The 22,536-nt window shown below is 42.0% G+C and overlaps 1 protein-coding gene across 4 annotated transcripts in view; it reads left to right on the forward strand.

Annotated features, from left to right (window-relative positions):
* The window catches only part of RARG (retinoic acid receptor gamma), a 231,400-nt gene that overhangs the window by 172,951 nt on the left and 35,913 nt on the right, over positions 1-22,536 (forward strand). For 2 of the 4 annotated variants that reach the window (XM_077298005.1, XM_077298006.1), the window contains exon 1: positions 8,671-8,993. The exons of the other annotated variants lie outside the window; for them this stretch is intronic. In XM_077298005.1, the coding sequence (XP_077154120.1) occupies positions 8,852-8,993 (142 nt within the window). In that variant the 5' untranslated portion in view covers positions 8,671-8,851. Of the gene's footprint in view, positions 1-8,670; positions 8,994-22,536 lie in introns of those variants that run through there. 4 annotated transcript variants of the gene reach the window in all.

The following is a 22,536-nucleotide window of genomic DNA, read 5'->3' on the forward strand; positions in this document are numbered from 1 at the left end:
TGAAGACTCTTAAGAGAAGAGGGTTGCGTCCAATCACAAATAGCCTGAACCTTGACAGGATCCATCTCGATGGAAGAGGGGGAAAAAATATATCCCAAAAAGGAAATCTTTTGAACCCCAAAAACGCACTTAGAACCCTTCACACACAAGGAATTAGACCGCAAAACCTGAAAAACCCTCCTGACCTGCTGGACATGAGAGTCCCAGTCATCCGAAAAAATCAAAATATCATCCAGATACACAATCATAAATTTATCCAAATAATCACGGAAAATGTCATGCATAAAGTACTGAAAGACTGAAGGGGCATTTGAAAGACCAAAAGGCATCACCAAATACTCAAAGTGGCCCTCGGGCGTATTAAATGCGGTTTTCCACTCATCCCCCTGCTTAATTCGCACCAAATTATACGCCCCACGGAGATCTATCTTAGAGAACCACTTGGCCCCCTTTATGCGAGCAAACAAATCAGTCAGCAGTGGCAACGGATATTGATATTTAACCGTGATTTTATTCAAAAGCCGATAATCAATGCACGGCCTCAAAGAGCCATCTTTCTTAGGCACAAAGAAAAAACCGGCTCCTAAGGGAGATGACGAAGGACGAATATGTCCCTTTTCCAAGGACTCCTTTATATATTCTCGCATAGCAGCATGCTCAGGCACAGACAGATTAAATAAACGACCCTTAGGGTATTTACTACCCGGAATCAAATCTATGGCACAATCGCACTCCCGGTGCGGAGGTAATGAACCAAGCTTAGGTTCTTCAAAAACGTCACGATATTCAGTCAAGAATTCAGGAATCTCAGAGGGAATAGATGATGAAATGGAAACCACAGGTACGTCCCCATGCGTCCCCTTACATCCCCAGCTTAACACAGACATAGCTTTCCAGTCAAGGACTGGGTTATGAGATTGCAGCCATGGCAATCCAAGCACCAACACATCATGTAGGTTATACAGCACAAGAAAGCGAATAATCTCCTGGTGATCCGGATTAATCCGCATAGTTACTTGTGTCCAGTATTGTGGTTTATTACTAGCCAATGGGGTGGAGTCAATCCCCTTCAGGGGTATAGGAGTTTCAAGAGGCTCCAAATCATACCCACAGCGTTTGGCAAAGGACCAATCCATAAGACTCAAAGCGGCGCCAGAGTCGACATAGGCATCCGCGGTAATAGATGATAAAGAACAAATCAGGGTCACAGAAAGAATAAACTTAGACTGTAAAGTGCCAATTGAAACAGACTTATCCAGCTTCTTAGTACGCTTAGAGCATGCTGATATAACATGAGTTGAATCACCGCAATAGAAGCACAACCCATTTTTTCGTCTAAAATTCTGCCGTTCACTTCTGGACAGAATTCTATCACATTGCATATTCTCTGGCGTCTTCTCAGTAGACACCGCCAAATGGTGCACATGTTTGCGCTCCCGCAGACGCCTATCGATCTGGATAGCCATTGTCATGGACTCATTCAGACCCGCAGGCACAGGGAACCCCACCATAACATCCTTAATGGCATCAGAGAGACCCTCTCTGAAATTCGCCGCCAGGGCGCACTCATTCCACTGAGTAAGCACAGCCCATTTACGGAATTTCTGGCAGTATATTTCAGCTTCGTCTTGCCCCTGAGATAGGGACATCAAGGCCTTTTCCGCCTGAAGTTCTAACTGAGGTTCCTCATAAAGCAACCCCAAGGCCAGAAAAAACGCATACACATTGAGCAACGCAGGATCCCCTGGAGCCAATGCAAAAGCCCAATCCTGAGGGTCGCCCCGGAGCAAGGAAATCACAATCCTGACCTGCTGAGCAGGATCTCCAGCAGAGCGAGATTTCAGGGACAAAAACAACTTGCAATTATTTTTGAAATTTTGAAAGCAAGATCTATTCCCCGAGAAAAATTCAGGCAAAGGAATTCTAGGTTCAGATATAGGAACATGAACAACAAAATCTTGTAAATTTTGAACTTTCGTGGTGAGATTATTCAAACCTGCAGCTAAACTCTGAATATCCATTTTAAACAGGTGAACACAGAGCCATTCCAGGATTAGAAGGAGAGAGAGAGAGAAAGGCTGCAATATAGGCAGACTTGCAAGAGATTCAATTACAAGCACACTCAGAACTGAGGAAAAAAAAAAAAATCTTCAGCAGACTTCTCTTTTCTCTCCTTTCTCTGTTAATTAATTTAACCCTTTTTGGGGCCGGTCAAACTGTTATGGTTCTCAATGGCAAGAGAACATAGCCCAGCAAACATAAGAACTAGCTCTTGGAAGGATGGAAACTAAACTGACCATGAACTAAACCTGCCGCACAACTAACAGTAGCCGGGTAGCGTAGCCTGCGTTTTATCCCTAGACGCCCAGCGCCGGCCGGAGGACTAACTAATCCTGGCAGAGGAAAATATAGTCCTGGCTCACCTCTAGAGAAATTTCCCCGAAAGGCAGACAGAGGCCCCCACAAATATTGGCGGTGATTTTAGATGAAATGACAAACGTAGTATGAAAATAGGTTTAGCAAAATTGAGGTCCGCTTACTAGATAGCAGGAAGACAGAAAGGGCACTTTCATGGTCAGCTGAAAACCCTATCAAAACACCATCCTGAAATTACTTTAAGACTCTAGTATTAACTCATAACATCAGAGTGGCAATTTCAGATCACAAGAGCTTTCCAGACACAGAAACGAAACTACAGCTGTGAACTGGAACAAAATGCAAAAACAAACAAGGACTAAAGTCCAACTTAGCTGGGAGTTGTCTAGCAGCAGGAACATGCACAGAAAGGCTTCTGATTACAATGTTGACCGGCATAGAAGTGACAGAGGAGCAAGGCTAAATAGCGACTCCCACATCCTGATGGAAACAGGTGAACAGAGAGGATGATGCACACCAGTTCAATTCCACCAGTGGCCACAGGGGGAGCCCAAAATCCAATTTCACAACAGACTAGGTATTGTTCTTGCACAGGGGCCCTCTTTTGTCTGTATCCACTTCTGATTTGATATAATTTCCCCTCTTTTGGTCCATTGTTATTATTACCCCAGACAACCCTACTAAAGGGTGTACATATTTGTTATACATAAACGTCAGTCGTTTCCATAGACGTGAAGATCTTTCTTGTAATTATGGTAATACTAGAAAAGGCTCGATGCTATCACATTGGGAGTGCGGTGAAATTAACATCTGTGTATGCTTAGTGGTGCTGACAGGAGCAGCGGACATGTCTCACACCGTTTGCGCTTTCCAACATACCATATTTTTCGGATTATAAGATGCTCTGGATTCCCCGGGTCGATGCTGGAGGAGGCAGGAGTGGGGTGATGCTGCAGGCCGCAGGCAGGGATTAAGGGGGCTTTGATGTGTGGTGCACTGCTGCGGGGGTCTTGTGCTGCTGCTGGGTGTCTCCGGGTGCCCGGCGGTTGCTGGCCGGTGGTGCGGGTGTCTCCGGTGCCCAGCGGTGCTGCGGATGTCTCCAGTGCTCAGCATTTTGCGACAGGCCAGAGCTCCGGCACTTCCACGGTTCCATGTGTGGTGGTCTCCGGGAATATGGCCGCCACCGGGGGCAGCGCATGCGCAGATGGTGATCTCGGGACCAAGATCTAGAAAGATTAGATTTCAGCGCTGAGACACACGGACACCCCCTCATCCCAGCCTGCGACCTACACCCATGGTATCGGTAACGCATGTTCGCTTTGCAGCCACGAACTGCGCCTGTGGAAGTGACACTGCCGCGGTGCCTTATGGGATTCGTGGACAGCGGCAGGAAGTCCCAACTGGGATTATTAGATTAGATTCTTGCAACTGAAGCAAAATTGGTGAGAACTGTCAAAGGACCTGAGAAAAGTAATTTGTGTTCCAATAACTACATTACTGGAGTTCATCATATTTATATTCTTTTTATATATACATAACATGTGTAGTTTTTTGTTTTATAAGATGAGGGCGTCTTCTTAGCCTTCTCTATTTCACAACCATATCCCCTTCCTAATCCTAATATGCTATCAATGATGGTAGGCACCCCTCCAAGATTAGGTGGTCTAATCTGTAAGGGTCCCATACTCATTGGATGAAAATAGACTGGCAAACTATCATTTGTTGGTCGAACAATATTTCATTCAGTGATGGACACAAACACATTTCAGATTACATTGGGCAATAATGGATTCTTTTGTAGCTGATGATACCAGCAGTGAAGATCATTAGTAGTGATGAGCGAGTGTGCTCGTTACTCGAGATTTCTGAGCATGCTCGGGTGATCTCCGAGTATTTTGGGCGTGCTCGGAGATTTAGTTTGTGTTGCCGCAGCTGCATGATTTGCGGCTGCTAGACAGCCTGAATACATGTGGGGGTTGCCTGTTTGTTAGGGAATCCCCACATGTGTTCAGGCTGTTTAGCAGCCACAAATCATGCAGCTGCGGCAACACAAACTAAATATCCGAGCACACCCAAAATACTCGGAGATCACCCGAGCATGCTCGGAAATCTCGAGTAACGAGCATACTCGCTCATCACTAATCATTAGCCTAAAAAATCCAATACGTATTACTGGTGCTTTGAACCAATTGTGAATATTTGTTGGTCAGTTGTTCGTCGAAATGAATGATCATTTGTTAGCGCTCAGCTGTAAGTACATATAAACATGTCCGCCAACCAAATGACAAGAGTCCACTTGTTTTGTTTGCTCACATCTTTGATGCAGATATTAAAACCATTGATTGTTAGGCAGCACATTGCCCTTAGTAAATGAGAATTTGCTGCCAGCAATAATGAAGCTGTATGCAAAGGAATGATCGCGCTAATGATCATTCAGTCACATACAGTGCTGATAATTGCTAGCTGTAAGTAGAGGTAGACGAGCGCTAATGACGATTAGCAATCATCTTGGGCAAAGAGTCTACTCATGTGAAAGGACCCATGGGCTGGGGTTACATGGTGTACACTTTTCTTGAACCTTGTTTACATTTGTACTTTGTAATCAGAGGACATCGGAGGTATATAATATCTAATCACAGGTCTAGGAATCAACCCTTGGGGACATTGACTCCTTTGATGGGCGCTCCATCTTGTAAGGGATGCTGGAATACTGTGAAGTAGAAAGAAGAGGAAAGTGGGAATGTATGTAGAATATCCTGATATAAGAATTACCATATCTCAGATAGTCAATCAATCAAGAAGACTGATGTGTCAGTGGTATAAGGTGTGCACTGAATTAATAAAAGGAATACCCCTTCATCCCAGTGTTTAATTCATTAATAAGGAAAGACAGCCCCCTTTTATAACTGGAAGATACAAGAAAAAAATATTTAAATGTTTGCTAATATTATAAGCTGAGATGGAAATATATATGAGTGTAGGAAGGAGAGGGAGGGAGTAGATGACAGATAGATATACTAGAGATTGGAGGCAGAACACCATTGAAGTGAAAAAAAGCTTCTTATTTAGTGGCGCATGATGGTGACGTTTCGGTTCTTTAGTGAGGACCTTTCTCTAGCCTTTAGAACCAAAATGTCACCATCATGGGCCACTAAATAAGAAGCTATTTTTCACTTCAATGGTGAGCTGTCTCCAATCTCTGGATATACAGCTCTGGCAAAACTTAAGAGACCACTGCAAAATGTTCAGTTTGTCTGATTTTTCTCTTTATAGGTATATTTTTGTGTAAAATGTAAATTGTTCATTTATTCTATAAACTTCTGATAACATGTCTCCGAATTTCCAAGCAATAAATTTTGTATTTTCTTTTCTCAAAAGGCGAAATGGTCAAACTTTAAAAAAAACCCAGTGATTTCAGACCTCAAGTAATGCAAAGAAAACAAGTTCACAATCATTTAGAAACAACAATACTAATGTTTTAACTCAGGAAGAGTTCAGAAATCAATATTTTGTGGAATAACCATGATTTTCAATCAGAGCTTTCATGGGTCTTGCCACCAGCCTTTCACACTGCTCCTGGAGCAAACATTTAAGCAGTTCTTCTTTGTTTGATGACTTGTGACTATCCATCATCCTCTTGATTACATTCCAGAAGTTTTCAATGGGGTTTAGGTCTGGAGATTGGGCTGCCCATGACAGGGTTTTGATGTGGTGGTCTCTTAATTTTTGCCAGAGCTGTAGAATGGATAGATAGATAAATAGATAGATAGATAGATAGATAGATAGATAGATAGATAGATAGATAGATAGATAGATAGATAGATAGATGTGGTACGGAAAGTATTCAGACCCCTTTAAATTTTTCACTCTTTCATTGCAGCCATTTGGTAAATTCAAAAAAGTTCATTTTTTTCTCATTACTGTACACTCTGCACCCCATCTTGACTGAAAAAAAACAGAAATGTAGAAATTTTTGCAAATTTATTAAAAAAGAAAAACTGAAATATCACATGGTCATAAGTGTTCAGACCCTTTGCTCAGTATTGAGTAGATGCACCATTTTGAGCTAGTACAGCCATGAGTCTTCTTGGGAATGATGCAACAAGTTTTTCACACCTGGATTTGGGGATCCTCTGCCATTCTTCCTTGCAGATCCTCTCCAGTACCGTCAGGTTGGATGGTGAACGTTGGTGGACAGCCATTTTCAGAGATTCTCAATTGGGTTTACATCCGGGCTCTGGTTGGGCCAGTCAAGAATGGTCGCAGAGCTGTTCTGAAGCCACTCCTTTGCTATTTTACAGTAGCTGTGTTCTTAGGATCATTGTCTTGTTGGAATGTGAACCTTTGGCCAAGTCTGAGGTTCAGAGCACTCTGGAAGAGGTTTTCATCCAGGATATCTCTGTACTTGGCTGCATTAATGTTTCCTTCAATAACAACCAGTTGTCCTGTCCCTCCAGCTGAAAAACACTCCCATAGCATGATGCTGGCACCACCATGTTTCACTGTTGGGATTGTATTGAGCAGGTGATGAGCAGTGTCTGCTTTTCTCCACACATACCACTTAGAATTATCACCAAAAAGTTCTATCTTCGTCTCATCAGACCAGAGAATCTTATTTCTCATAGTCTGGGAGTTCTTCATGTGTTTTTTAGCAAACTCTATGCAGGCTTTCATATGTATTGCACTGAGGAGAGGCTTCCGTCGGGCCACTCTGCCATAAAGATCCGACTGGTGGAGGGCTGCAGTGATAGTTGACTTTGTGGAACTTTCTCCCATCTCCCTGCTGCATCTCTGGAGGTCAGCCACAGTGATCTTGGGGTTCTTCTTTACCTTTCTCGCCAAGGCTCTTCTCCCACGATTGCTCAGTTTGGCTGGATGGCCAGGTCTAGGAAAACTTCTGGTGGTCCCAAACTTCTTCCATTTAAAGGAATATGGAGGCCACTGTGCTCTAATGAGCCTTGAGTACTGCAGAAATTCTGTTGTAACCTTGGCCAGATCTGTGCCTTGCCACAATTCTGTCTCTGAGCTCCTTGGACAGTTCCTTTGACCTCATGATTCTCATTTGGTCTGACATGCACTGTGAGCTGTGAGGTCTTATATAGACAGGTGTGTGCCTTTCCAAATCAAATCCTATCAGTTTAATTAAACACATCTGGACTACAATAAAGAAGTAGAACCATCTCAAGGAGGATCAGAAGGAAATGGACAGCATGTGACTTAAATATGAGTGTCTGAGCAAAGGATCTGAATACTTATGACAATGTGATATTTCAGGTTTTTTTTAACAAATTAGCAAAAATTTCTACATTTCTGTTTTCTTTCAGTCAAGATGGGGTGCAGAGTGTACATTAATGAGAAAAAATGGCTGCACTGAAACAAGGGGTGAAAAATTGAAAGGGGTCTGAATACTTTCCGTACCCGCTGTAGGCAGATAGAATGGATAGATAATAGATATAATAGATAGATATGGGATAGATAGATAGATACATATAATGGATAGATAGATAGATAGATAGATAGATAGATAGATAGATAGATAGATAGATAATAGATACATAGATAGATAGATAAGAGATATAACAGATAGATAATATATATAATAGATAGATAGATAGATAGATATAGATAGATAAGAGATATAAGAGATAGATAATAGATATAATAGATAGATAAGATATATAATAGATATAATAGATAAGAGATATAATAGATACAGTAGATAGATAGATGATAGATAATAGATAGATAAGAGATTTAATAGATAGGTAGATAGATAGATAGATAGATAGATGATAGATAAGAGAGATAATAGATAGATAGATAGATAGATAGATAGATAGATAGATAGATGGATGGATAGATAAGAGAGATAATAGATAGATAGATAGATAGATGGATGGATAGATAGATAGATAGATAGATAGATAGATAGATAGATAGATAGATAGATAGATGGATGGATAGATAAGAGAGATAATAGATAGATAGATGGATGGATAGATAGATAGATAGATGGATGGATGGATGGATGGATGGATGGATAGATAGATAGATAGATAGATAGATAGAGTTGCTGGTGACTAGCCGAGGCTCCTCCAGCAGCAGTGTGTGCCAGCCATGAGCAGTGATGGCAGCCTGTAGAGGGATGTGAGCCGGTGCAGGGGGCAGGTATCCGGCACAGCCGTGGAGGGGCATTGTTAGGCAGATTTGGGACAGGTAGAGGCGCTTTGTTGTGGAGGAGGGCGCCCATTGCTGAGAGGCTGCAGTGAGTGCGGGCCGGCCCACCGCTGCCGCCAGTCACTCCCACTGCCCGAGGCTGCTCGGCTATTTGCACAAGGTATGCCACAAAGCAGGCTGTGCTAGAGGAGGAGAGCACGGCCCGGTCAGGAGGTGGCACAGCGGCGGCGGAGCTCCGTGCCCCTCAGCTCTCCTCTGCCCGCGGCGGTGCCCTGTGCCCCGTCTCCCGCCGGGCACCATGTATGACTGTGTGGAAGCTTTCCCCCTGATGCCCCGGCCGCTCTATGACATGGGGGCGCAGGGAGCCTGCATGCTGAGGAAGGCTGGCTGCTTTGGGGGACTGGACCCTTTTGGATGGATGCAGAGCCATAGTTTACAATGTAAGTATCAATTTACCACCATGTTATGTGATGGCATCCGCGGTCCTGCTGCCCGCTCCTCAGGACAGTGCTGGTACAAATGGAGCAGAGCTGAGTTTGGTTTCTCCTGGGATCTCCTATGGGAACAGCATTAACCCAGGAGACTGTGATGGGGACCTGCAGTCCTGTGCACAATCCCTGTGCTGTGCTCTGTAGACGGGGCATGGGATAATTCACTGCTTTTCTCTTCCATTGTTGCTCCTCACTTTCCTGCTTGCCCCATGTCCTGGCTGTTTGTGCTGTACACTGTATACAGAGGCTGGTTGTATTGTTGCATATTTTGGCTACTACAGTTATGGAGATGGCAAGTGGTGATACTTTGTAGCCTCTCCTGCATTCCTTCCTGGGGATACACAGAGGTGACTGCATTGCCTGTTATTGCTGCATATCAATACCATATGTGCAGTGAAATCATGCCTCTTACTGCATCCAGGGGGTCTGAGAGCTAAAATCTGCCAAACTGGATGACAATTAGAATTAGTCCTACCATATTCAATTCTGGAATGATTGCCTATATGTAATAAAGCCGGATTTACCATTCTAGCTGCAGTGAGATCATAATACGGGGGAAGCCACCAAACTGATCAAAGTAAAAATCATTCAGTATTTCATTGATGGGAGTTTGGTAACTTGCGGGGTGGCAGTGAAATAGACCCCAATCCATGGAGTAAAGCTGAACTTGTGTTATTGCTGTTTTGTCAAATCCCAAGGAACAAATAATGGATTGTGCCTAATGACAAAATCAGCACTGCTGCATGTCACAGAATTAAGCAGACCATGTCTGCAAGGGAGAGTGGAAAACTTAGCCTGGAGATGCCATTATTTGCCGTCCAGGCCCCTCAGATGACCGTTCTTTATGGCCAAGCATCTCTGGAGCTGCGCAGGATCCTGGGGGCAGGATCCTGGGGGCTTCTTCTGGGGTCCAGTGTGTGGGATAAGAGTGCAGCACTGTGATTGTGTTGGTTCACTGACTGCAGGCTGTCAGTACTGTGTGGGTGTGAGTGTTGCTTTAGGTATGATTGTGTGTGTATTGTTTTGACTGTTAGATTGTGAGAGTGTTGAGTGTGTGGTTGAGGGAGGAGTACCAGTCGGAATGTAGATTTTCTTTCACGCTTGTTGGGCGGATGATTTTTTTTTTTTTTAATATGGAAATTTGGCCAAGTGCCACTAGACAGACAAACAGGATGACAATCAGAAAAGGGCAAAGGCACAATGAGTTCCACACCAAGGGTGAAGAAGCGGGTCACTTTGGGATGTGCTTCTAGGGTCACTAAGTCGTATCCGGCTACTGGTGTATACATGAGGGTCATTTGTGGGAATGTGCAGACCTGGGTTCTCCAAAGGTTCAGAGTCAATGTCTTGGCTGAAGAATATACTGCTTATATGTACACCCATATGGGTGGTCTCTATTGTGCGGCAAAACTACAACTCCCAGTATGCCTTGATGGCCGCAGTCTGGGGATTGTAACTTTGCAAGAGCTGACGACTACCGATCTATATAATATAGAGAACCGTAATGTCAATTCTTACTTACAGCAGAGTCGTTCTGTGTATTGGAGGCTCAGACTTCACCATTGGTATCTGGGTTATACTAGCACAATAACAAATTAAATCTGTTTTTTATCTTGACTCCCAAATATTGTACAATCTCTATATCTCAATTACAAAAAAAGTGGTGACGCTGTGTAAAATGTAAAGAAAACAAGTATGCACTGATCTGGAAATCTGTAATGTCCATATCTACTCTCAGCAGAACATAGAGCAGACCGTGAAACTTAGACTTTTTTTCATTTCATATTAAAAATTAAAGTCATTCAGAAATTGATGTAATAAAGGTGGAATAGTTAACTAAAGGCTGGAAAAGTAAGTGGTACTAATGAAAAACAGTCGGACGGTCAATTTTCTACTAATTCACAAGACTATGTATAAAAAGAGCATGTTAGGCTATGTTCACATGTCCAGTAGTCCGTTAGGCCACGTTCACACGTTATTTGGTCAGTATTTTACATCAGCATTTATAAGCCAAAACCAGAAGTGGAGCAATCAGAGGAAAAGTATAATAGAAACACGTCACCACTTCTGTATTTATCACGCACTCCTGATATTGGCTTACAAATACCGATGTAAAATATTGAACGTGTGCACATGGCCTTAGAATGGATCCAGCAGCAATCCGCTGACAAAAAGTTGTGCAGTTGTTGGCAAAATAGCTGATTTCAACTAGATCCATTTTATTAACAATGAAGTCTAAGGAAAACTGATCTATTAAATAGCCTTCCAGTTTGCTTTCGTTTGAAAAGGATCCGTTTTTTGCTTATTGGATCAGTTTAGAATGGAAAACAGTAGATGGCTAGTTAACGGATCCTTTTTCCATAGACTTCAATGTTAAAAAAAACAGATCCAGTTGAAATGTTTTTTTTTGCCAGATAAAAAAGTGTCAACGGATTGCTGCTGGATCCGTTCTAACGGATTATTACTGGACATGTGAACATAGCCTTAGAAAGGCAGAGTCTCTCAAAAGCAAAGATGGTCAGAGCTTCACCAATCTGTGAACAACTGCGTCTAAAAATCGTGGAACAATTTCAGATTAATGTTCCTCAACGTTTCCTTTACATTTTACACATTTCTATCCCCTTGTGTGAATAACATATGGCTGTTAGATTTCCAAATCAGTGCATTCTTGTTTCCTTTACATTTTACAGTGGCCCAACGCTTATGAAAATGGGGTTGTATATCAAACCTATCTTTAAAGTGCTAGATTCCTTTTGCTTATCTTTTTTTTCTTTAGCATTACCACTTTAGCTTGTAACTTAAATAGATTGCCTGGAATGACTAAAATTTGTTTGACTAAATTACTAAAGATTTACTAAAGTACTAATTTTATTTTTCTGGAAATAATCACTCATACCTATGTTTCATGCCTGGTACTGCAGCTGAGCACGGCAAAATAGAGCTGAGGTGCAATGCCAGAAAAAGCCCTAATAAACGAGTAACAAGGAAAAATACATTATTTTACTTTTCTAATGCAATCCCTTTAATGGATAGAAATGGCCCTTGTAATGGTAAAATCTGATATTGTATCTATGGTACTTATGTGGTTCTTTTGGTGCCTAGTTTATATGTGAAAAATGGAGGGCTGTCAAATAGAAGAAAAATAAAAAAAATTATGTATTTATTATTGTTATATTTATTATTGTTTATTTATTATTACTTATTTATTTTTACTATAATACCAATTAATATTTATAGAAAAAAACAACATTATTGTAAGGACAAGTATGGACGTAGCATGTAGGGAGGTCTTGCACTTTTTACCTTTCTGGAGAATGGTTTTAGCAGCTTCTAGCCATTTACTAGCCACATAATGCAGAGATGATCGTTAGCAGAACTGAAGGAGCCTCCAACATCCCTCAATAATGACTGTTTAAGAGAAGACCTAGGGATGACCTGCCCTTTAAACTCTTGCCAACCCTTCCTTGTAGTCAAGTTCTAGGTGTCTTGCTCCTGTAAGCCTTTTGTTGGACAGATGCCAGAGTGAATGAAGATACCCCGGACCAGATTCATATATGATATATTTTCCACCGTTTTATTTGATGACACCCCTCTTCCCCCTCCTCACTTAACCCCATCTTCCAAATTCGGGGGGTATTTTAAAGCAGCTATGAGGGATGGTGGGAAAAGATTGGAACGTGACAAGTTAAACTGCAAAACTACAGTAAAAACGCCGATGACGGGTTAAAGGGCGGATAAACGGAAATAGGCAAGCTGAGATTATTATAGGTTTGTGGGTTCTACTGGAAGCCTAGAAACCTGCCTTCCATATGATGTCCTGACAAAGGCTTTCTTATACTGCCTTCCTCACAAGTTACCAGGATTCCTGTATTAGGGACAAATGGCTCTTAATGGCCCGGCTAGGTTGTAAACATTTTATGACTGTTATAAATGTTTCCACTTTGAAGTGCAGCCTATAGACAAAGAATTTCCTCAATTTTAGAAATTTGGGTTGGAAAACACTGTGTCATTTTTAACCCTCATTCCCGTCCCAGCTTTTTTAGTGCTTATTTTTATGATGGAAGAGGTGAGAGCTGGGTGAAGGGGCCTGGTTGCCTCTTTTTTTTTTTTTCTGTCCCCTTGATCTGTTGATACCAGTCTGGGGCCCTCGTAAAAGTGCCTTTAAACTTCTCAAATGCTTCTCTCCAGCCCCCTTTTCCTCTTCACGGCCATAATCCTTTTGTATGTGGGTTACGCTGTTTTGTATAAGAGCAAATGTTTGATAAGTTTATTAGCGGAGTTCACAGCATCTATATCATTCTGATTCAAAGTTAAGATATTTGTTGGGTTTTGCTGCCTTTATGATCACAAGCAGAGATGGGTTCTCTGGAAAGATGAAAAAAATCTTCATTGTAGCAAAAAAAAAAAAATCTGTTATTCTGATGCAATGAATATTAGTCACTTCTTAGACTTATGTTTGTTGTTTCACCAGAAATATTTGATTTAAAAGCAGAAATGTTTGCAGACCTGTTATCTGTATAAAAAGAGGCGACCGCTGTCAATGTAGTTGTCTAACTAAAGACCATAGGAATTGTCTAGTTTTTATAGCCAGTGGCATTTTTCAAGCTGTGTGTGAATCTTTGAGCCATAATATTAATTTTCTTCTGTTTAATTTAGAAAACCTTTATTCTTCAAGGGAATCAGTCCTCAGAAAATGTCTTGACTGTTTAAATCAGAATTTTGTGTTCAACTTATAATTCTTTTAAATGTTTATAAATTCTTTTGACCATATTATAGGCTTGATGAAAATATAAATTAGAGCTATTGCAATTTTCACACTGGCCACTGGGGCTTTTTCAGACCTTCTCAGAAAATGCACATATACATTAACAGCAATGACCATTCTCATACCCAATGTGTTCTATGTAGGCATCTAATGAGCGTGTGCAAAAGTCATTGTGAAGGAATGGGAAGCAGGGTCTATTGTGATTGGTGGATCATCTTGAGTTATCTTGAGCGGATCCGTGAAGTTCGGGCTCGTTGGATTCGGGTCAAACTTTAGTCCAAAGTTCGGTTCGGGTACCAGAACTCTACCTGAACGTTAACCAGAACCTGAACGTCATAAAAGTCAATGGGGTCCAAACGTGGGTGTTGTAAAATGGTCTTTCTCTCTCTCTCTCACTCTGTTCCTGGAACTCCACACACCAAATGGATTTCCGGGAGAAGCCCGTGTTCGGAGTTCAGCACTGGACACTAGCACCAGTACAAACCCCGAAATTTAAATTTCGGGTTCGCTCATCTCCAATCTTGGGTTACCATCTAAGTGTAGAGGTTCTACCTGTCATTGTAATCCTTTCTCTGATGATAAGGAGTCTGCTGAAAACTTGTCCTGAAGAGACAGGAGGTTAGATAGATACAAATAGAACATGTACCCATTATAACGTATGGAGCTGTTCACATGTCTTTTTTCTTCAGAGAGTATGTCCTTTAAAAAAAATCAGAGACATGTTAATTTTTTATCAGCATCATGGATAAAAATTACCCACACAAGTCTATGGGTCTGTGAAAATCACACAGATGGCATCAGTTGACAGTCTATCTATCTATCTATCTATCTATCTATCTATCTATCTATCTATCTATCTATCTATCTATCTATCTATCTCTGATAAAACACTGATGTCAAAAATGGACACACCGAGCAAGCATTCGGATCCAAAACACTGATCAAATTCGGACATTTTTTTACATCCATTAAAAATCCAGGATGTTTGAATGAAGTATTAAAGGGAACCTGGCAGCTGATACATGCGGCCCGAGCCACGCGCACGTTTAATCTCAGCCAGGTATTTGACTCTTGAGGCGTTGGAGCTTTTTAGAGAGAAACATACTTTAATAGCTAGCTGGGGACTGAGCTGCACGGGACACTAGTCGGACAGGTGGCCTCTGCCCACCCGCTCCTCTGGAGTGACAGGTCTCTCTACATACATGGAAGCAGGGAGAAACCTGTCACTCCAGGGGAGCGAGCTGCGGTCGAGAAGGACCCGCCTGTCTGATTAGTCTCCTCCGTCTCTGGTTGGCTATTAAAGTATGTTTTCCTCTGAAACCCCGAAGCATTTTAGTGACATATCTGGCTGAAATTCTACAGCCAGTGTCCGATTCATGCTGCCCGTAGATCAGGCAGCATGTCGCAGCTGTCAGGTTCTCTTTCGGCAGTTCTTGTTTGTGCTAAGTTTTATATCTCATATACAGCCATTGGTCTTGGAGATCATCAGTATATATTTCCTTCTTCATTTACGACTATTGTCCTCTTGAGTAACTTCAGAAGTCGAAATAAAAGAAGCCATCAAAGCTCATACAGTTGTTTCCTTTAAGTCTCTTTTGTAGCTATTTTGGGCTCTCAATCAAAGCCTCTCTGCTAATTTATTGTCAGTATTTTCCTTCTGAGATTTTGGCTTTCCCCTTTTTTTGTAATAAATTATCGATCTCTAACCCCAATCTCTGAGCGGCCTACCCCTCCCTCTCATGTCTCACTTCCTCTCGTTCATCTCTCACGTTGGCATTGCTGAGTCAAACAAGTTTTGTCACATTTTGTGCGTAAGACGGTGACATGAATTTTCAGTGAAAATTATTGCAATGTAAATGCCTGGAAGGGGAAGGAAGTCAGACAGACACTCTGACGCTCTGACATCACAAGGTATATTCAAGAAATATGGTGCAGGAATTGACATAACACTAGGGTGAAAGTTACCGTAAATCATATCTTCCTTTTATCTCTGTGCCCTTCAGAGACCTTTATTGCCTACAGAAAATTGATCAACTCTGATAATATTTTTCCATAGGTCTTTACTGTAGGTCAGCATTATGCTAATGTGGACAGTTCACCCTAAGAATACTGGGAATTGATATAAATAATAATAATAATAATAATATAAGCTTACTTCACTAGCGATGCACCCAGAGCTGCCACTTTACTACTGTAAGTGGAGAGCCATAAATACATTTTGTAGCCTGCTATTATCTTCCTAGATCTTATCAGACCTAGCTGTAGATAAATGGCTTCTGTGGTGTATTGTTTGGACAGCATCCAATTTAAAACTAAAATTTGAGCACATTTTGGTTACCTGATTAAAAAATAGAAAGACTAAATGTAGGAAAATAAAGTTGTATAAACTGCCGGTAAAAGTGATCAGCTCCATATCATGGACCTGATTCTGTTAACAATTTTGACGCTTACTTTTTTTTATTGATGGACCATTCTTAGGATAGACCATCCATATTTGATCCTTCGGGGTGCTACACCCTGCAACTCCGGCGCACCGCTGTTATCAGCGGCCGTTGAAAGTTGTCGGATCAGCTCCGTAACTTCTATAGTAGCCGCAGCTGAGTCCTAAAGAATAGGGGGTAGATCTGCCGTACCTGGCCACAGCCACTATAGAAATGACTGATCTGCTGCGGTCCTGCATCATCAGAAAACTTACAGCAGCTGCTCTGCCCCTGATCGATGGGCGTACCACCATCGGTCAGATATTGATGGCCTATCCTAGGGACAGATCAACAATGAAAAAGTAGTGGCCAACCTCTTCTAACATTATGGAAATAGGCAATGGTGCACCATGAAAAGTCAGCTGTGTCCCCTGGCGGGACTGATCAAATGGCAGGAATAAATCTAATAATAATTTTCATTTCTATAGCACCAACATATTCCACAGCACTTTACATTACAGAGGGGACTTGTACAGACAATAAAAACATTACAGAGTAACATATAATTAAGAGATACCAAGAGGAGTGCTGCTCGCAATCAATGAGGCATGTTTAATGTCCTAGGAGATAGGCACCCATATGGGAGTCTGGCAGCAGGTCACTACACTCTCCCCATTGTATGCGTTGTTGAGTATGCATGTGTATGGTAAGAAAGCTGTCAGGCTACGGTTACCTAAGGTTTTAACACTAAGGGTACCGTCTCACTATACGATTTACCAACGATCACGACATGCGATACGACCTGGCCGTGATCATTGGTAAGTCGTTGTGTGGTCGCTGGGGAGCTGTCACACAGACCGCTCTCCAGCGACCAACGATGCCGAGGTTCGCTGGTAACCAGGGTAAACATCGGGTTACTAAGCGCAGGGCCGCGCTTAGTAACCCGATGTTTACCGTGTTTACCAGCGTAAAAGTAAAAAAACAAACAAACCGTACATACTCACCATCTGATGTCCGTCAGGTCCCTTGCAGTCTGCTTCCCGCTCTGACTGAGTGCCGCCGAACAGTGAGAGCAGAGTGCAGCGGTGACGTCACCGCTATGATCTGCTCTCACTTTCCGGCTGGCAGACAGTCAGAGCGGGAAGCAGACGGCAAGGGACCTGACGGACATCAGATGGTGAGTATGTACGTTTTTTTTTTTTTTACTTTTACGCTGGTAAACACGGTAAACATCGGGTTACTAAGCGCGGCCCTGCGCTTAGTAACCCGATGTTTACCCTGGTTACAAGCGAACGCATCGCTGGATCGCTGTCACACACAACGATCCAGCGATGACAGCGGGAGATCCAGCGACGAAAGAAAGTTTCAAACGATCTGCTACGACGTACGATTCTCAGCAGGGTCCCTGATCGCTGCTGCGTGTCAGACACTGCGAGATCGTAACTATATCGCTAGAACGTCACGAATCGTGCCGTCGTAGCGATGAAAATGCCACTGTGTGACGGTACCCTTACAGTATCTACAGGTGTTAAAGTTTATGGTTTTAGGCTAGTGTCGGCTGAACCTGCCGATATTGACAGGTTCGGCCAACAGTCTAATGTGTATGAAGACCACTAAGTCTACCCTGGCAGATAGAGCTCTCTTGTGTATGTTATAGTCAGCGCAGATAGCTGCCGGCCGAACCATCTAAAGTGCATGGGGAATTGATGTGCATTCACATTGCGTTTAGGCACCCGCAAAAACAGGATTCGGACATATGTGTCGACAGAGCCATAGACTATAATGGTACCAACAGAGTGAACGTGCGCTTTGCCGTGCATCATTTTCAGGCTGGTACGCCTACTGAAGTTGGACACTCAGACGTAGCACCATTATAGTCTATGGCCTGGTTGGAGCATATGTCCAAAACATGTTTTGTGGGGGGTTCAGACGTAAACTCAAGACAGGGCAACTGAACAGGTGCCTAAACGCAATGGGAAAGTACTCTTTTAGATAGCAGTCTGCTAAACAATTGTTCAGCTATTTCTCCTGACTCCCACATACACAGGAACCCTCGGCTGAAAACTCCTTTGTTCTTTATGAGCGAGCCGCTGCCAGATTCCTCTGCTGCCGGTTTACCTCCTAGTCAAAGAAAAGGATCAGTTTTCAGCCTGATACTTTTCTCCCGGACATCATCAGTTTGGGAAGAGCCAGAAGACCCCCAATAACATTATGTTATCGACCAAGCCCACCGATATTGGCAGGTTGACCAACTTTAGTCTAATTATGAGAGTGGATGTTTCTGAAAGACAGAAGCCATGTATATGAAGATCCCAACAGTGTATAATTGTGTGAATGGAAAAGGCAACACTATTCCCCCTGTACCTAAAAGAAAGATCATGATACTAGTATTTATGTTTGTGTTGAGAATGAATGAAATAGATTCCTCCTGGCATCAGCCGAGTACAGCTTGAACCCTCGGTGGCACTGGATAGAGGGCTCAGTGTGTGACCGGCGGACATTCTGCCCTGCACATTCCACAGGTGTGTTTGCTGCCTCTATTGCCATCAGTGGGATCAAGTTAAAGAGAATCCCCTCCTCCGCTAAAGGCTTGATTGTTTGTTTTGTTGTGTTCAGAAGCTATTAAGAAGGATTAAGGCCCTGACTGTAATGAGATCTACCCAGGAAATGCTAGGGCTGATAACCAGCTTTTCCAACAGACAGGGTTATTATGGAGATGAAAAAACTAAGAAGGCATCAGAAGTCATCCCTGGGCTGGCCACTGTTTGTGGGTTTATTGCTATTGTTCATTTTAATTGCTCAAGAGATTAGACCATAATTAAGCATTTTTCTTCTTTGTTGTAGCTTCTTTGGACAGTGACTTTTTTGTATCACGGTGAATAAAGCCACCCGCACCAAAATCCTGGTCAAATGTGGGTAATCTCAGGTCGGCACCACTGTCAAAGCTTGGAAGCGACTTGCATCACTAGCTTCAATATGCCAAGGAGCAGAAAAATAGTTCTTCCAGCCGCAGCCCTACCACTGGGAGCAACATTGTCACTCTATGAATGTCTTCCCAGCCAACGCTAGCCTTTCTCCATTAACTTTACCCATAAATCAAAGCTCTTATCCTGTTGAGTAATACATTGTACTTGATGCATAATTGTATCTCATTGTCAATATGAGCAAGCTCGTAAATCTAATGATTAGTAGTAACGAAGGAGCAGGAGCACAATTGACCAATAGGCCGATCATTACACCCACGTAGAGTACTAGTCCCAGTTTGAGGTTGTCATTGCCATAGTTCATTCCCCATATACTGAAGGCCCAGTATGTGACATCACTCGCACCACACGCATCATCACCATTCCCAGCCCAGATTTCCAGAATTTTCTCACACCATTCCTGCTTTGACCCATGGTGATCTACAACCTGAATGACTTTATTACAATTCAGGGAGCCATAAGGCATCATCCCTCTTCTGCCACAAGGGAACCAGATGATTCCTCTTCAGAAACCATTGTGTGCAGGTTTTTTAGCATTTCTGGGAGTATTTGTATTTCTGACTGATGTGACACCTAAAAATACAGAGTCAGCAAAGCAATGCAGAGCCGAGCAGAAGTAGGGCAAGGCAACCTTTTGTAATGGATCCCGCATTGTCATGGGAAGAGGATTACTGTGAGCACTCAGGGTCCTTTTTTGTGTGATCCCGTTAAACTTTAATTATGTCAAGTGCATGTCTTGTGTTAAAAAGAGGTGGTCAGCAAGGAGAATCATCTAAAGAATTTGCTGAAACTCTCCTTCCTTTATACCGACGGACAAGACCCAACAGAAGAAGAGGCTCCATGTGGTTCTATTATTTACCAATGTGAATATTTACTAGAGAAGTCTTGTTCTTCTGAGACAATTACGGCACGTTATACAGGATAGTTACTCAGAGATTGGGACTTTTTTTTCTTACACTGCAGTTAAAATTTGTAGTATAATATGCCATAATTATGTGTAAAGACTGAAGACAAAATCAACCTGAACCGATGGTTTGTGATGGTCATGATGTCTTTATTGTCCATGCTGTCATTTGTATCCATGATGTCATCCATATATATAATATTGATATCATCATCAGGCTCTAATGCAATACTGCTGAAATGCTCTAGAATAAAACACATTGCGGTAAATTAAGCATACAATGGCTGGAACTTCTGAAATGCCACTTGATGTTGATTGAGTATAGATTAGTTGACTGCCCTGAACATCGCGGCTGTAAAGATCCAATTTAGATGGCTGCAGATGGAGATTTATGGCCTTGTAACTGTCTAACCAACCACAGTAATGTCCATTGATTGTGCCACTTATATAATGTCCTTGTCTGGAATTAACTTTCTGTTATGCCAAACTCTGGAAATGAAAGGATTAAATGTACTTAAGGTGAAGATTTAGTACGTCGCTGTTTGGGTTGCCGTTTGCTGTAGATTTTGGGTAGTTGATTGGGTTGCTGTATTGTAGGATTTCACTTTATACTTATAGGTTGCGAGTAGGCAACAACAGATTTTCCACTTGTACAAATTTATTATTATCATGCCAGTGTGGTCAAATGATTGGCAGGCACCAGAATAAAGACCCTTCCTGTTCTCGTAATATGCAGATATTCTTCTAGAATTTCACTCTCCAGTTAAAAAAATGGAAATTTATATGATTGTTATATGTACCTCGAAAACCTTATTATGGCTAGAAACCAGCTCCATCTTAACGGGACAGTTTAATATGGTCCCGCCATAGGTGTGGATAGATGTCTGCAGCTATAAGTCTATACACTTGCAATTGTTGCAGTTAATTAAAAAAAATTCACTGTAGTAAAAGTTTTTGGGAAGAAGTTGTAATGAAAAGCATAGAGAGCGATGAATAAACGATGAATACATTTAGGGCAGAGCGAACTCAGTATGTACTGGCCAAAAACACTTTGGCTAGGGCAGCACGGTGGCTCAGTGGTTAGTATTGTTGCTTTGCAGCGCTGGGGACTTGGGTTCAAATCCTACCAAGAACATCATCTATAAGAGGAGTTTGTATGTTCTCCCTGTAATTACATGGATTCCTCCAGGTTCTCCAGTTTCCTCCCACCTTCCAAAGGCATACTGTTAGGGAAGTTAGATTATGATCCCCAATGGGGACTTTTATGTTGTCTGTAAGGGCCTATAGAATTAATGGCACTATTTCTAGCTTGGAATATGGCATATATGTCTTCTTGGGGCACATATGCTACAGATTTTTGAGATGGAAATGTCTCATTTTAGTGTATACGTCCAGTATTTTTCCATTGTCAACACTGTAACTTAGAAAAATGGTGCTGATATTTAAAAGTGTGGCCAATTGACTGCTCACAATTTCTGCAATTGATGGTATTTTTCATATAGTCAAACACTCCATCCTGACAGCATATCAAGGAAAAGCACAGCATGCGGTCCACACGCTGAGCCTGTGCTCTTCACATTCCAGGAATAATTCTGTATATTAGATCCACTGATGGCAAAATACATAAGAACCCTCTGTGTGCGGGGGACAGAGCATGTAATGTACATTTTCACTAAGAGGCTGAAAAACGTGACTCTTTGTGTAATATTGTTAGAACTGGTTACTTTTTCTACGGCTAGTTCTGCAAATTACCAAAAATATATTTTCTAGAACTACGGTATGTGTCAGCTGCCCTCTGAGCAAAAGCATATCAAAGAAAAACTCCTTCTTAACTGCTGGGTCTTCTATATACTTGCCCTGTGCATATCATCTATCAGGTATATAATAGAGCACGATTGTAAGAGTTAATTAATTCAGTAAGTTCTCAGCGACCTGAGCTAACCTCACAAGTGTCACATCATAGCACAGCCACGCGTGTTTTATTCAAGGTCACTGCAGATGAATGTAATTAAGTTGTTTATACAATGGAGCCTCACATTGCCTATGTTATGAAACCGCTCCTCTCTGAACATTGGTTTTTATGGATTTTTTTTCTGCTAATTTATACCTAATGTTTTGTTTGTTTCCTCAACTATGTCAAATTTGGTCACCACCACCAACGATGGGTAGTTGAGAAAGCTGAAATCTGTTAAACATGCAGTAAATATAGGTCAATCCATCATTTAAGGTGACGTGTTCTACTTACATAGAAGATGGGGACAATAGATTGAGGAGGACAGAAAGAAGAAGAAAAAGAACGACATTCCAAACTCATCTTCCATTACTCTTTTTTTTTTGCATGTGTTAATAAAGCAAAATTACTCTAAGGTCTGTTCACCCTTTTTAAGGCCTGAATACAAATTGGATAAAATTTGTCAGA

This window comes from Ranitomeya variabilis, chromosome 3 (assembly GCF_051348905.1).
Source record: "Ranitomeya variabilis isolate aRanVar5 chromosome 3, aRanVar5.hap1, whole genome shotgun sequence".
In the NCBI taxonomy this organism is placed as follows: domain Eukaryota; kingdom Metazoa; phylum Chordata; class Amphibia; order Anura; family Dendrobatidae; genus Ranitomeya; species Ranitomeya variabilis.